This window comes from Perognathus longimembris, chromosome 9, assembly GCF_023159225.1.
Source record: "Perognathus longimembris pacificus isolate PPM17 chromosome 9, ASM2315922v1, whole genome shotgun sequence".
NCBI lineage: Eukaryota > Metazoa > Chordata > Mammalia > Rodentia > Heteromyidae > Perognathus > Perognathus longimembris.
In genome coordinates, this window is record NC_063169.1 from 26,232,895 (window position 1) to 26,247,224 (window position 14,330).

General features: G+C 36.4%; 1 protein-coding gene across 3 annotated transcripts in view; it reads left to right on the forward strand.

Moving 5' to 3' along the window:
* The window catches only part of Mdn1 (midasin AAA ATPase 1), a 156,119-nt gene that overhangs the window by 91,292 nt on the left and 50,497 nt on the right, over positions 1-14,330 (forward strand). For all 3 annotated transcript variants that reach the window (XM_048353838.1, XM_048353839.1, XM_048353840.1), the window contains exons 50-59: positions 731-844; positions 3,996-4,128; positions 5,489-5,604; positions 6,438-6,571; positions 9,487-9,644; positions 10,092-10,212; positions 10,541-10,751; positions 11,033-11,261; positions 11,933-12,059; positions 12,589-12,759. In XM_048353838.1, coding sequence (XP_048209795.1) covers positions 731-844; positions 3,996-4,128; positions 5,489-5,604; positions 6,438-6,571; positions 9,487-9,644; positions 10,092-10,212; positions 10,541-10,751; positions 11,033-11,261; positions 11,933-12,059; positions 12,589-12,759 — 1,514 coding nt within the window. The remainder of the gene's footprint in view (positions 1-730; positions 845-3,995; positions 4,129-5,488; positions 5,605-6,437; positions 6,572-9,486; positions 9,645-10,091; positions 10,213-10,540; positions 10,752-11,032; positions 11,262-11,932; positions 12,060-12,588; positions 12,760-14,330) is intronic.

Here is a 14,330-nt window from a genome sequence, read left to right on the forward strand (position 1 = left end):
GAAAAGCTTAATTTGTACAATGAAAGAGTTTATAAACACTTGTCTTAGTTTATAAACACTTGTAGTTAGTTTGTGATATAGTACTGTTACATAAGAGCAAGACTGCCCTTAGATGTGTTACAAGCAGAGCTTTTATTTCTACAATAATCCTTAGTATTTCTGGATCTACTTTTTTCAAAAGAAAATGTACTATATTATGTTACTTTTTAGCTTTTTCTGCAGTATTCTTGTACAGCTTTTCTGAGAACAGTTCCTATTGATCATTTACACATAAAATTCCAATCTCATTTTATTAACCAGGCTCCAGGTCGCCTCATTTGCGTTTCTTAGTAATTTTTTCAAAGCACACAAAAGGCAATAACAACCATTTTAGCTAATAGATTTTGTTAGTAGAAATTGTTCACTAGAGTGGTTGAGTTTACATACACTTTGCTATTCTGAAAACTTGTAGATAAGTCAGTGAATGTGTTCTGTGATACATGCTATTTAAGTATATGTATACAGAATTTGTATAAATATTTATATCTGCATTGTTTTCTATTATAGTGACCAACTACATTCACTAATATGTAAGTGAGTATGTTATGATTGACGTTAAAATACAATCTCCTATGACTAATGCCACAGTAATCTCTCTGACAGCACAGTAATGAAACTTTGTCACCATTGCAGAAATCGTAATCAGATAACACTGCTTTAGTCCTAATGTTGCCTCTTAATTACTCCACAGAATCAATACAAATCCATTTGGAAGCCAGTGCTACAGCCCTTAGGAATTTTTACTCAGATTCTCTCTCAATTGGGATCAGTAATGTCTTCAAAATATTGCAAACAAATATGACAGGTACGCACCTGCTTTTAGTTTCACCTGGTTTTTGGTGTTTTTTTTTAGTTTTACTGTTTTGTAATTATGTTCATAATGAAAAGGCTTACCTGTCATAGCTTCCATTTAACACGACCTTTTTGAAACTAGCATATGTTTGGTGTAAAGGGGGTAATTTCCATACACATACAAGTAGATTCTAGTCTCACTCCATCACTCTGCTTTGCATAATATACCTTAAAACAATTTCAGCAACTTCCATTATTCTGTTTTATAGTTGTAAACAAACCACTTTGCTCATTTCCATCCTTGTTAGCCCCAACCTCCTATCTCAGATTCTCCTCATTCCCATCTTCTCCAACAAGGATTCTTTTTCATTTTCTTTCTCTCTCTCTTTCTTTCTTTCTTCCTTCCTTTCTTTCTTTCTTTCTCTCTCTCACTCTCTTTCTTTCTTTCTTTAATGTGTGTTAGAATTACATTAAGGCTGGGGTTAGAGGAGTAGTTCAGTTGGTAGAGTGCCAGCCAATGAATGAAAGTGTCAGGTACAAACAAAATCACATTAAGGAGCTGAACTATGGTGTTCCAGATGTACAAATATTGTATTTTGCTCATAGTAACCCACCTGTATGATTTTCTCTTTTCTTATTCTTTATATTGTCTTTATATATCATTGCAGTGTATCTCACCCTTACTTTACTTTGGTGTCAGTTCTAGAGCTTGAACTCGGGGCCTGGGTGCTATCCTAAGCTTTTGTGCAAAAGGCCAGTGCTCTACCACTTGAACCACAGCTACATTGCTGGCTTTTGGGGTTAATCTAAGCTAAGAGTTTTATGGACTTTCCCTTCCCAAGCTAGCTTGGGACCATAATCTTTATATCTCAATATCCTGATTAGCTAAGACCATAGATGAAAGCTACCACCATCCATCCATCCAGCATCCATCTTTTATTTATATTTTCACCAATCTTCTTCCCCTCCTCTTCATAAATAGTCTCACGGAATCATGTTCTATGTGTATCTATCCATGTCTGTGAATATGTATATCTTTTAGGTCTCACTTCCATGCATGAATTAAAAATGTGATATTTGACCTTAATCCTGGCTTACCTTGCTCAAGAAACAGGGCTTTTTTTTTTTTTTAAGACTTATGATATCTAGATGCCAGGTCCTATTACTTGTTTGAAACTACCCATTCATTTTCCAACAATATCTGACGGTTCCTGAAGAAAAGAACATGGGAAAGTTAAAGACTGGACTCAACTCTTCTATATAAAGTGACCTATGGATTTTTTGGTTCATCAACTGTGACAGGTGTTTGAACAGGAGTTAAGCTCATTTCTGTGGAATCTCCCATGTTTAGCATTCTGTTTACTGGTACTATTGTTAATAGGACAAGTTTTAAAGCATTAAGTTTTTGACTTGAAGAGTTTACAGGATCAGTTACTTCAGATAATACAAAACATCAATGATAAAAGAAATTAGCCTTCATGATGAAGTTATAAAACCACAATAATAAAACAAGGATGTCAAATGTTCTAATGGCTTCTTAAAAAATTAAACTTACTAGGGCTGGGAATATGGCCTACTGGCAAGAGTGCTTGCCTCATATACATGAAGCCCTGGGTTCGATTCCCCAGCACTACAAGCGCCAGAAGTGGTGCTGTGGCTCAAGTGGCAGGGTGCTAGCCTTGAACAAAAAGAAGCCAGGGACAGTGCTTAGGCCCTGAGTCCAAGGCCCAGGACTGGCACAAAATAAAAAAATATAAACTTACTAGAACAGAATAATACAAAGTTGATTTAGCATAATTATTAGTGGGAAAAATAGGCCAAATTTTAATTTTGGTGATAATATATTTGGCTTGGAAAAATATTTATTATGCTTTGTAACTGAACTTGTTACTTTATGTATACTTTGGCTAATGAGTAAAAGTATAGAAAAAAGTCCAACAATAAAGGAAACTGTACTGTTAGGGTATAATGGAACAACAAAATCACAGCAAAAGGATTCTAGTCTTTAGGACCACTTGTCCTTTGTTGGAACACACTAGCTTTAAGTTTATTTTCTTTTTCACTTGTGTAGCTGCCGATCTTACTGGGCTTTGGAATGTGGGTTTATTAAATGATCTTGCCACTTAAAGTATGCTATTGGCAGTCTACAGTGTTGTAAATTGTTCTATAATTTAAGCTACTCCATTCTTCTTCTACCCATGTTAGCCACAAAATGCTTCCTTCCCTTGGGCTCTTATAACTGTTCAGAGGTCAGAGTTTCCACTGCTGCTGCAAGTTGGAAAGGGTTATATAGCAGTCGCTTCACTTTATAATTATAGATACTTTGATATTTTTGTCTTGATTTTGTTTTTTGAAATATGGAATCTTGCTGTAGTGTTCAGGCTAGTTTGATACTCCTGGACTCGTGAGATCCTTCTATCTCAGGCTCCTGAGTGCTGTAATGAACCAATGGCCAAGCATTGTCAGTAAGCAAAACAATCTTGGAAATTTCTTTTGTGTGTATGAGATGAAAGCAAAATGTTTACTTACTGCTATGTAACTTAGGTGGGCTTTAGGTTGTGGTTTGGTGGTAAATTATTAGGCCTAGGGATTCTTTCATACAAGTAGTAAGGTCTGAGGAAGTGAATTTATTGATTGGAATATTTGTATTTGAGTAGGGATTACCTTTATATTCTATAGCCACGTGAATTTCCAAGACTTGTAGATATTTTATGTTTGGCAAAGAAATAGTAGAAAACTGCTGAATCCTGCTTCTCTTTCCTTTTGTATTTTAGGGTTTTAATCTATTTTGCCCGTTTCACAGCTATTCAACTCAGAACCTTGTACTCACACTACACTTTTTCTACTCATGGACAGCAGAGTACCACTTGAGTCACACACACATCTCCAGTCCTAGCTTGTTTTTGCTGATTAGTAGAAATGGAGTCTGGCAGACCTTTCTACCTGGTCTGGCTTTAAACCTCAATCCTTAGATCTCAGCCTCTTGAGTGTCTAAGTGACATGAGCCACCAACAACCAGCTAAAGCTAAAGCCTGCTTTTTAAGCATCGTGCATAGGTTGGAACATGACTGAATATCACCAAAGTAAACAAATGAAAATATTCCACAGAAGCTTGCCAGGCAGGGCATTCATAACTAAACAATTCTTTTTGTTTTTGTAACTAGATGACTTTGTGATTCCTTTGGACCCACGATGGAATATTCAGGCTTTGGACATCATTAGGAATTCAATGGATTTGGACCCACAAACAGACCAATCTGAGCAGCTCTTTGCCCTTTTAGAAACAGTGGCAAACAAGTAGGTGAAACCTGTTGGCTCTGGGCATTCATCATTTGTTGTACTGTCCTCAATCATTATAGCTTTCCTAAGACTATTAAATATAGCTTATGTTTGTTTAATTTTTATGAATTTAACAAGCGATGGGAGCATTCATGGTGGAACTTATCATTTGAAAGTTAATCTTTTATCACTAACCTTTTCTAATATTTGTGATTCCCACTAGTTATTCTGAATTTCATCCATTTAATTTCCCATGACCTTTCCTGACCATCTGTCTATAACCAGTTTTTTGTTCATTCTTTACTATAGGGGCCACTAGAATATTTTGCTTGATAATTTTTGTTCTCAGTAATTGAATATTAGTATGGCAAATGTTTAAAAGTTTATTCTGGGCACAAGTTGTTCAGACCTGTAATTCTTGCTACTTAGGAGGCTGGGATCTGAGGATAGCAGTCAGAGGCAGCCCAGGCAGAAATATCTGGAACTCTTGCCTAATTAACTGCCAAAAAAAGCCAGAAGTGGAGGTGTTGCTCAAGTGGTAAAACCTCTAGTCTTGCAAAAATGCTCAGGAACATTGCCTAGGCCCTGAGTTCAAGCACCAGGACAAAATAAAGTTATAGCCAGGCACCTGTAGCTGATGTATGTAATTCTGTCTACTCAGGAGGCTGAGCTCTGAGGATCTTGGTTTCCAAGCCAGTCTGGACAGGAAAGTCTGAGACTCTTTATTTCCAGTTAACCATCATAAAACCACTAGACTTGTGGCTCAAGTGGTAGAGCATTAATCTGTGCAAAAAAGCTCAGAAAAAGCTACCACACTCTAATTTCAAGCCCCAAGACCAACACACACACACATACTATAATTGAAGTAATATTGTATATTAAAGGAAAGTATACTAATAAGTGTGTGGCTTTTTTTTATAAATTTTCATAGTTAGCCTGAGTGTCATAAGACATGTCTTAACTAGCTAGGAAGCCACCTTGCACTACCTTGCCAGTGACTTCTGACTAATCCTATGAAAGATACATTAAAGACTCAAAATATAGTTTGTCAGATAATGGCAGAGTGAAGGAGTGAAATCCAATAGTCTTTAGTTTCAGCTTCTTCCATATAACTGTCCTCTTAGTAGCCATCATTTAAGGGTCAGATTAGTCCAGAATTTGTAGGAATAACAGATTAGCAGGATGTTGGAGATAGACATTCCAAGGATTTGTATGATTCAGCATGTAGAGGGAATGATTAAGGTTTATTGTGGAGCTCTTTAGGCTAGTGCTTGACTACCATGTGCAAGGCCTTGTGTTTGATCCCTGGGTTTTTTTGTTTTTAATGTTAAAAGAGTATTATTTAGCACTATGTAACTGGTTTTGAATTTCATTCTAGGACAATCATGTATCTTGATCGGGAAAAACGAATTTTCACTGAAACAAGTTTGCTCTCTGTTGGTAGTAAAAAATTCAGAAATAGTGTTTTGAGAATGTCTTTTGAATTCCATAAAGGTAGGCATATTTGTGTTTTAAGTATTGATTGTGTTGTATTGCTGAAGTTAGGTGACATAGTTAGCAGTTGGTTATGTCCTGATTGCTTTTAATCTACTGGTCTGATTGGAAATATATCCCCTTACTCAGTAGTAATGATTAACATTTACTGAGCCATTGACGGCCACTCTTACATGCTTGTTTAACTAAATGCTTTTCACATGGCCTTAATCTCACTTTCTTTCATAACAAGCCAGGAGACATGGGTGCTCAAAAGTCACAAACTTAACAGATAGTACATGGGACTTAAGAGATAGGTATATTTATGGGGTACCAGTGGCTCATACTTGTAATCCTAGCTACTTAGTAGGAAGGTGAGATCTAAGGATAATGATTCAAAGTCAGCCCAGGTTGTGAGTCTGTGATACTCTTTATTGCCAATTAACTGCCAAAAAGCTGGAAGTGGTAGAGCACCCAAGCCCTGAGTTCAAGCCCTAATGTCCCTGCCCCACCCTCTAAAGAGATGTGTTGATGAAAAAAGAACATATTCAGAAGCATTTGCTTACTATAGAGAACATTTCTCTGTCCTTAATTTTTTGTGAATTTAAATGACAACTGTACATTTTCGAAAAGGCAAAAATGTGTAGATATACAATAACTGAAAGAGTTCATCTTTACAGGAGTTTCTCTTAATAGTAATTTCATTTCTTTCTACTGACTGTTCATCAAAAATTACGCGTACTTGCTTTTGTATTTAAATGCATGAATAAAATCAGTTCTGCCCTAAAGTTTATTTTGAAAATGCCTAGAGACTAACTTAAATCTTCTGGAATATTCTTTTTGTCAACTCTAAGATCCAGAGAGCTACCACAGCCTGCCCCATGAAATTGTGGTCAATCTTGCTGCTTTTTTTGAATTTTGTGATGCACTAATCCTGCTCTGGGTACAGTCCCCCCAGGGGATGCTGTCTGATGCTGATTTCAATAAGGTGAGACAATGTACCTGTTTTTATTTTAAACAAGATTTGTCTGGACACAGATTCTTAGGGACAAGATCAGTTTCAATATGTCTTTTATTAACAGTTTCAGTATATACCCACATATCTTAAAACCTTGTGAAGATATAATTTGTAAATTTTTACAAAGTGCATATATTTAAGTTTGACATGTGTATGCTATGAAAGCATAATCAAGTTAATGAGCATATCTATCTTCCTGAACTTTATTCATTCCTCTCTCTGATGCTTCTACCCCCAATTGTGTGGGCACTGACTTAGTTTTTTTTTTAATTTTAGTTGAGTTTCGTTTTTCTCTTTAAGTAGAATTTTGGAATATATATATAACTATATATCTTACCTATTTATTTGTTATATTTGTAGATGTAATATTTTCTATAGATCACTTCCATATGGTACACTGTATATAAATAATTTGGTCTTGGCAGTTAACTTTGAGACATATTCATTTGTGTATCAGTAGTTAATTCATTTTTAAGTAATATAAATCTATGTTCTTACATAACTATAAATTTACCTGTTGATGAATATTCAAGGTAACTCAGTAAACCTTATATATCATTGGCAGATGTAGTTAGATGAAGTTTTGAGTCCAGATTATTTTTTGTAGGTCTTATAAAATAGTATAGCATGAATTAAACTTCCTGGTCTTCAGAGCCTTCTGTAATTTGAAGTTACCAGATTCTATAGAAAACATTCATTTATGTGGATATATCTATCAGTATTTACTATATGAGGAATTAGAACTGGGTAATAATTTTAAGTGTTTGTAAAGTCTTTATATGTAGCAAACATAATTTGTTTATATGAATTTCATATTTCTGAAAGTCTCTTTACTATCTACCTTGAGAAAAGAAAGCTTGATTTTCATCTTGGTTTTACATTTAGTCTCATCTGTGATCTGGGTTTAACTTTGTAAAGAAAAACTGGCTTCCCATAGCTAAAGAAGTTGGAAAATGAAGAAATAATAGCTACTTCTGTAATTATGTAATTAGTAGCAAACCACAAACTTGACAAAATGTTTTATAAAACCTAACAAAATGGTTTTTTTTTTTTCAAATTTTTATTATCAAACTGATGTACAGAAAGGTTACAGTTTCATACATTAGGTACTGGATACATTTCTTGTACAGTTTAACAAAATGTTTTATAACAGTTACTTGTACAAAACGATTACAGATTTCATTGAAAAGGTTTTTGAAGTTTTGGGGGAAGTTGTCAGACTTAGTTTTCCAAAGATCTAGAATTTACTTCAGAAGAACTCACATTTTATCACTGGCAATAAAAATAGTTTACCCTTTGCATATGTGAGTTCTGCATTTAACTATCCTTGGATGAATTTTTTTTGGGGGGGGTAGGGGGCAGTCCTGGGCCTTGGACTCAGGGCCTGAGCACTGTCCCTGGCTTCTCTTTGCTCAAGGCTAGCACTCTGCCACTTGAGCCACAGCGCTACCTCTGGCCATTTTCTATATATGTGGTGCTGGGGAATCGAACCCAGGGCTTCACATATGCGAGGCAAACACTCTTGCCACTAGACCATGTTCCCAGGCCCTGAAAAATATTTTTAATGTGCTTCTGCTGGACACTGATGGCTCAATCCTAGCTACTCAGGAGGCTGAGATCTGAAGATCATGGTTTGATGCCAGCCTGGGCAGAAAAGTCTGTGAAGCTCTTATCACCAGTTAGCCAGCAAAAAGCCAGAAGTAGAGATGTGGCTCACATGGTAGATCAACTGTTTTGAGCCAAAAAGATGAAGGACAGCTATTAGGTCCCAAGTTCAAGCCCCAGTACCAGCACATAAAAAAACAAAGTCATTTGTGTGCTAAACTTATACACACATTTTATCATTATCTCCTAAGTTACATAGTATAACCAAATATTTACATTTTGTTTTGTTAATTGTTAGTGTAAACATGATTTAAAATATGTGGTAGGTTATATATAGTCAAACATAGATGTCTTTCTTCAAGAGACTGAATTTGTGTATTGATATTCAGTATAATTTTTACCAAATAGCCAGTCAACTTGTTGTTTTCCTTTTTGGTACTATCAACTTCAGTTCAGTATCAACCATGCTATTATGTAAACAATTTTGACCTCATAGAACACCTGTTGGTAACTACCAGCTAAATGGGGGAAAGAACTTTATGAAACGTGTACTAAAAGTAAATCATAATAAGACAATTGTCTTAAAATTACAAGTTTGGAATAGATGTTGCTTTGAAGATACATAAAGGCCCTATAATAAGAGCTTGAAAGATTGGCACATCATGAAGGGAATGTAAATTACACCTGCAGTGAGGCCAAAGAAAAAGCTAAATTAAAATTATTAGTAGGAGCCAGGAGGTCATGCTGATAATCCTATCTACTCAGGAGGCTGAAATCTGAGGATCATGAGTCAAAGCAAATCCTAAGCAGGAAAGTCCATGAGACTATTATCTTCACTTAACCACTAAAGAACCAGAAGTGGCTCTGTGGCTCAAAGTGGTAGAGTGCTAGACATGAGCAAAAGAGCTCTGGGACAGCACTCAAGTACCAAATTCAAGCCCCCTCACTGACTCAAAAATAAATTATTAGGAGAAGACAGTGATTGGCAAGTGCCTTGACAGAAATGGAAGGAGTGGAACTCTGTAACAAAGAATCTATTTTGTAAAATGTTTCATGATATACTGTGTACACTTTACTGTATAGCCCAATAATTTGATTTATTTTTAATATGGAGTCCATATTGGGTGTCTTTCATTAACCAGTTGGCTTTAAACTTTTGATTCATTTGCCTCAGCCTTCCAAGTGCTGAAATTACAGATGTCTACCACATCATCTGGCATGTTGGATCTTCTTTACTGAGACATTGTGAGCTATCATGGTTTTTTTGTTTGTTTTTTTAGATCTTGGGTTCTGTGCGGTGGAGGGACCGATTTTGGACTGTGGCTGATACAGTAAAAGTGGATTCCCCAGGTCTGGCTTTGCTTGCCCTCCACTGGCACTGGGTTTTAAAACATTTGATCCATCAGATGCCCCAGCTCGTGATGAATCATGAAAACAAGTAAGACTTCTATTTAGGGTAATAAAATTGTAGCCAGGCACTGGTGGCCCATACCCATAATCCTAGCTACTCAGGAGTTCAGATCTGAAAATCACAGTTTGAAGTCACCCTAGACCGAAAAACCCATGAGACTCTTTAACTACCAAAAAAACTGAAAGTGGAGCTGTGGCTCAAGTGGTAAAGTGCTAGTATTGAGCAAAAGGAGCTCAGGGACAGTGGCCAAGCCCCACAGTGCAAGGCACAGTACTGGCGGGCGGTGGGGGGGGGGGGGGGTAGAGGGGAGATTATAACCTACAGTATTAAAAGATAAGAGAATTTGAGATTAAAACTTGTTTCTTGTTTCTTTTATTCTCAACATATTAGTGAATATATAAATATAACGTGAATAAATTATTTCTCTTACTATTCAGCATTTTCCCCCTATTATTTTTCTTTTGTCTTTTATAGGTATTATAAAGAGATTCAAACTGTCTCCGATCATATTCAGAATTGTCTAGGTAGCCCAACTGGTGGCTTCACTGGTATAAAGAAGTTACAGAAATTCCTGGGACGACCATTTCCTTTTAAGGTACACTTGGAAGCATGTGATAAGCAAAATGATCAGGGCTCTTCCAAAGCTCTCCTGGACATTGGAATTGACATTGAACTCATCTTTGCTGCAACTCTTTATCCTACAAATACTGCTTCTTTTGTTTAAAGTTAACATTTTACCTACTCCTGAGACTACTAGGGCTTTATTATTTTAAAAATCTCGACAGAATGATAACAGTAAATAAATGGCATGCTTTGGAAAATTATGAAGAAAATACCAAAATTTCTCCTCTAGTATATCTAGGCTGCTAAAAAGAACCATATTTCAGAAATCTAGTAAGCTCTCCTGGTTTTTATTGTTTCAGGACAAGTTGGTGGTGGAATGTTTTTCACAACTAAAAGTTCTTCACCAAGCCCTTGTCCTCAGAGAGTGGGTGCCTGTACTTAGGGAGAGTGGATGGCAGGAAGATATTGATCGTCTCCAAGTGATTGCTCATGACTGGACATTAAAGAAAAGCCTCCTGCAGGCTTGGGGATTGCTCCACAGAGCTAATACTCTGGATGATGTTAACTTAGGTAACATTTTCTGATATTTAGCTGGCTGGTAGTACTTGAACAGTATCTTTTCCCTTGATCCCTCTAAGTTCTTTCTCTTCTATATTGGGCTAAACTTTTATTCCCTCTTGTATAGAAATTAGCATGATCATTTAACAGATGAGAAGCTCAAGGTTCAAGATGAGTAGCCTAATTCCTATTAATTTTCATTAAGCTCATCTTGCTAGTGGGTGGGAATCTTGGTACTGGACTTTTGACTATTATACTCTAATGCAACATTTTCTTCTTGGTCTGACTTGAAGATGAATTGGGGAGACTTATACACGCGCAGTATTTAAAACTAAAAGACAAAGGACTTAAATTCGGTTTTATGGAGAAAAGTCGTGAAGCTTCTTCCTCATCACAGCCAGACTTCATGTCCTTAATCCAGCTCACCAGGACTGTTCAGCTGTGGCCTGTAATGGACTACCTAGCTGTGCTTTGGCAATACAAAGTGACAGCTGATTTTATGGCACAGATTTTTCTGAGAAAGTAAGCTCTTGTTTCAGTTACCCTCTCTAAAAATCTTACTAGACTGTTTTGTATGTCCTGTGCATGTAAGCAAAGCATAAACTTGTCTTGAGAAAGAATGAATGATCGCTGAGACTCAAGGACATCCTTTGCCACTCTGATAAACCAAATCTTTAGGGTTCTTTGCTTGGTTTAGCATTACACCTAAAAGTTAGTATGTGATTTTTTCCAAGTAGAACTGGTCATTTTTATGTATTTTTTAAATAAGCAGACTCTTAATCTCACAGGGAAGTTTCATTGTAACCTTTCACCCATGTAAATGATATGTGCACATCAACCATGTCCCCCATAACTCACACCCCATTCCCCATATCCACCCATGTAAATAATATACCCACATCAACCATACCCTCACACCTAGTTCCCAATAACTACCCTGTTCCACTTCCCTTTAAAATAATTTCAAAAGTTTTCATTGTTTTCATAGATGGAAACAAATTTGACCATATTTATTCTCATTCACCCTCTTCAATTAGCCCTCTTCCCTTTTGCTGGTACCTATCTCCCCAAGAGCACCTGTTTTACCTTTTCTGTCATATGTGTATTAAGCATAATCAAAATTAAAATGTTAATTTTGAAATAAATGTTTCACACATAGTTCATTGCCTTTCCCCATTTATTTATTTGAACAGGTCTAACAAAAATCAGCAACCTCAAATATATGAGAAGGTAAATCATCACATCATATTTTGTCTTAAGTACACACCAGTTTCATCTCAAGAGTTTCAGCACTTTTGGTCTTTGTTGCATCATCCAAAGGTAAGGACCAAAAATGGAAAAATCACTCTTCTTCACTTTGAGTTGATTAAATTTCCTGTGATAGGACTGGTTATAATTCCATGTTTAAACCCCAAACTTACATAAATAACTTCTTAAAGTGAGAGAATTTTGGATGTTCTTCTGCAAGTGTATTGCAAAATTCTTATCAACAGAAGTAATTCATGTTGTTTCCAGTGGGGTGAAATTTGCCTTGAAATTTTTCTCATTTGTTTAGAAATGTAATATGAGGAAAACTTTGGTTAATGTGATTTCGCAAATACAATCATTTCATTTCTTGTAACAGTTAAGTGAATTGCTTTACCTGAACTTTATCATGTATCCCTCTGAGTGAGCTCATCTCATAATTTCTAATTATAAACAGATACGCTATGACTATGGTAGCAAAGAATCAGAAAAATTAAGGTTGATAAACACATTAGTTTAAGATAAGTTTTGGAAGATAGACTTGAAAATTTGAGTTTAGAATATTTCTAAAACATTCCTTTGTCTAATTACTCCTTTATTGTAGATGTCCAGTGAAGAAGTTACTTGTTTGTGGTCTGAGTTATTGAATTCCACATTCATGTCTTTCTGGAACAGTACTGTGACCACAAATCCAGAGTACTGGCTAACATGGAACCCCTTGTTCTATATCCAGCAGAAGGAAATGCCCAGTTCCTTTTTGGATACCACAATGAAGGTTTGTTCGCATAAGATTTTTTTTTTTTTTTTTTTTTGCCAGTCCTGGGCCTTGGACTCAGGGCCTGAGCACTGTCCCTGGCTTCTTCCCGCTCAAGGCTAGCACTCTGCCGCTTGAGCCACAGCGCCGCTTCTGGCCGTTTTTTTCTGTATATGTGGTGCTGGGGAATCGAACCTAGGGCCTCGTGTATCCGAGGCAGGCACTCTTGCCACTAGGCCATATCATCCCAGCCCCTCGCATAAGATTTTTTAAAGTACTTCATAATAATGGATGAAATACTCCTGTTACCTCCAGAGTAAACAATTCTAGAATCAAATGTTAAATAAATAGCTGCTTGTGATACTTTTTTCTGTGTGGTATTATCAAGCATACTTTTTTAAAAATACAGGTATTAAGCCATAAAGGTTTTGTCCAACTTGGAGGAAAGTCACAAAACTTGCTTATAAAAAGGACCTCACATTTTGCCAGATATGGTAGTGTATACCTGAAATACTGTCACTTGGAAGACCAAAGGCTGGAGGATTGATTATGAGTTTGAGTTCAGTCTGGACTATACATGCATGGTAGAACCCTTGATTCCGAAGTATAAAATATTCTAACTACTAAAATACAGATTTTATTAGAAGTAACTGCTCTGGCTAGGTACCAATGGCTCACATTTGTAATCCTAGCTGCTTAACAGGCTAGAGTATGAGGGTTGTGGTTTGAAGCCAGCCTGGGCAGGAAGATTGGTGAGACTCCTATTTCTTGCAGAAAAGCCGGAAGTAAAGCTGAGTCTCAAGTGGTAGAGCACTGGCTGGCCTTGAGCACAAAGATCAGGAATGGCACCTTTGACCTGACATAAAGTCTTAGACTGGAATGAAAATCTCTGAATCCTTATGTTTAAATGGATTATACATTAAAATTTTTATTGGTGTGGGGCGCTGGTGACTCACTGATATAACCCTAGTTATTCTGGAGGCTGAGATCTGAGGATCACAGTTCAAAGCTAGCATGGGCAGGAAGGTACTTGAGACTCATCTCCAGTTAACCACCAGAAAGCCAGAAGTTCACTGTGGCTCAAAGTGATAGAGCACTAGTCTTTAAGGAAAAAGCTCAGGGACAGCACTTAGGTCCTAAGCTCAAGCCCAGGACAGACCAAAAAATAAAAATAAAAAATTATGGAAATGTGTTAAGTATTACTCTAGCTCTGTTTGTTTTTTTTGTTTTGTTTTTGGAGGCAAAGGTTATACTACATAGTTCAAGTTGGCCTCAAACTTGCTATCTACACCCACACTGTCCTGGGTATTAGGATCATAGGCATATACTGCCCTGAGATCTAGCTATTTTTCTTTTTTGTTATTCTGAATGTATCTAATCATTTCCTTGGTAAATGTTGTGGTTCCTTGTCTTTCCTCTTAGTAAGCAAAACTACATATACTGTCCTGTTAGTATCTCTTTTGAATATTTCTGTAGGTGAGTTTCTAGAATTAGAATTTAACCTTTAAAGTACCTGCATGTTTAAAAATAACATATAAATACACATCGTACATTTAAGTAATATAGGCTTGTGGTGTCTACAATAAGTATAT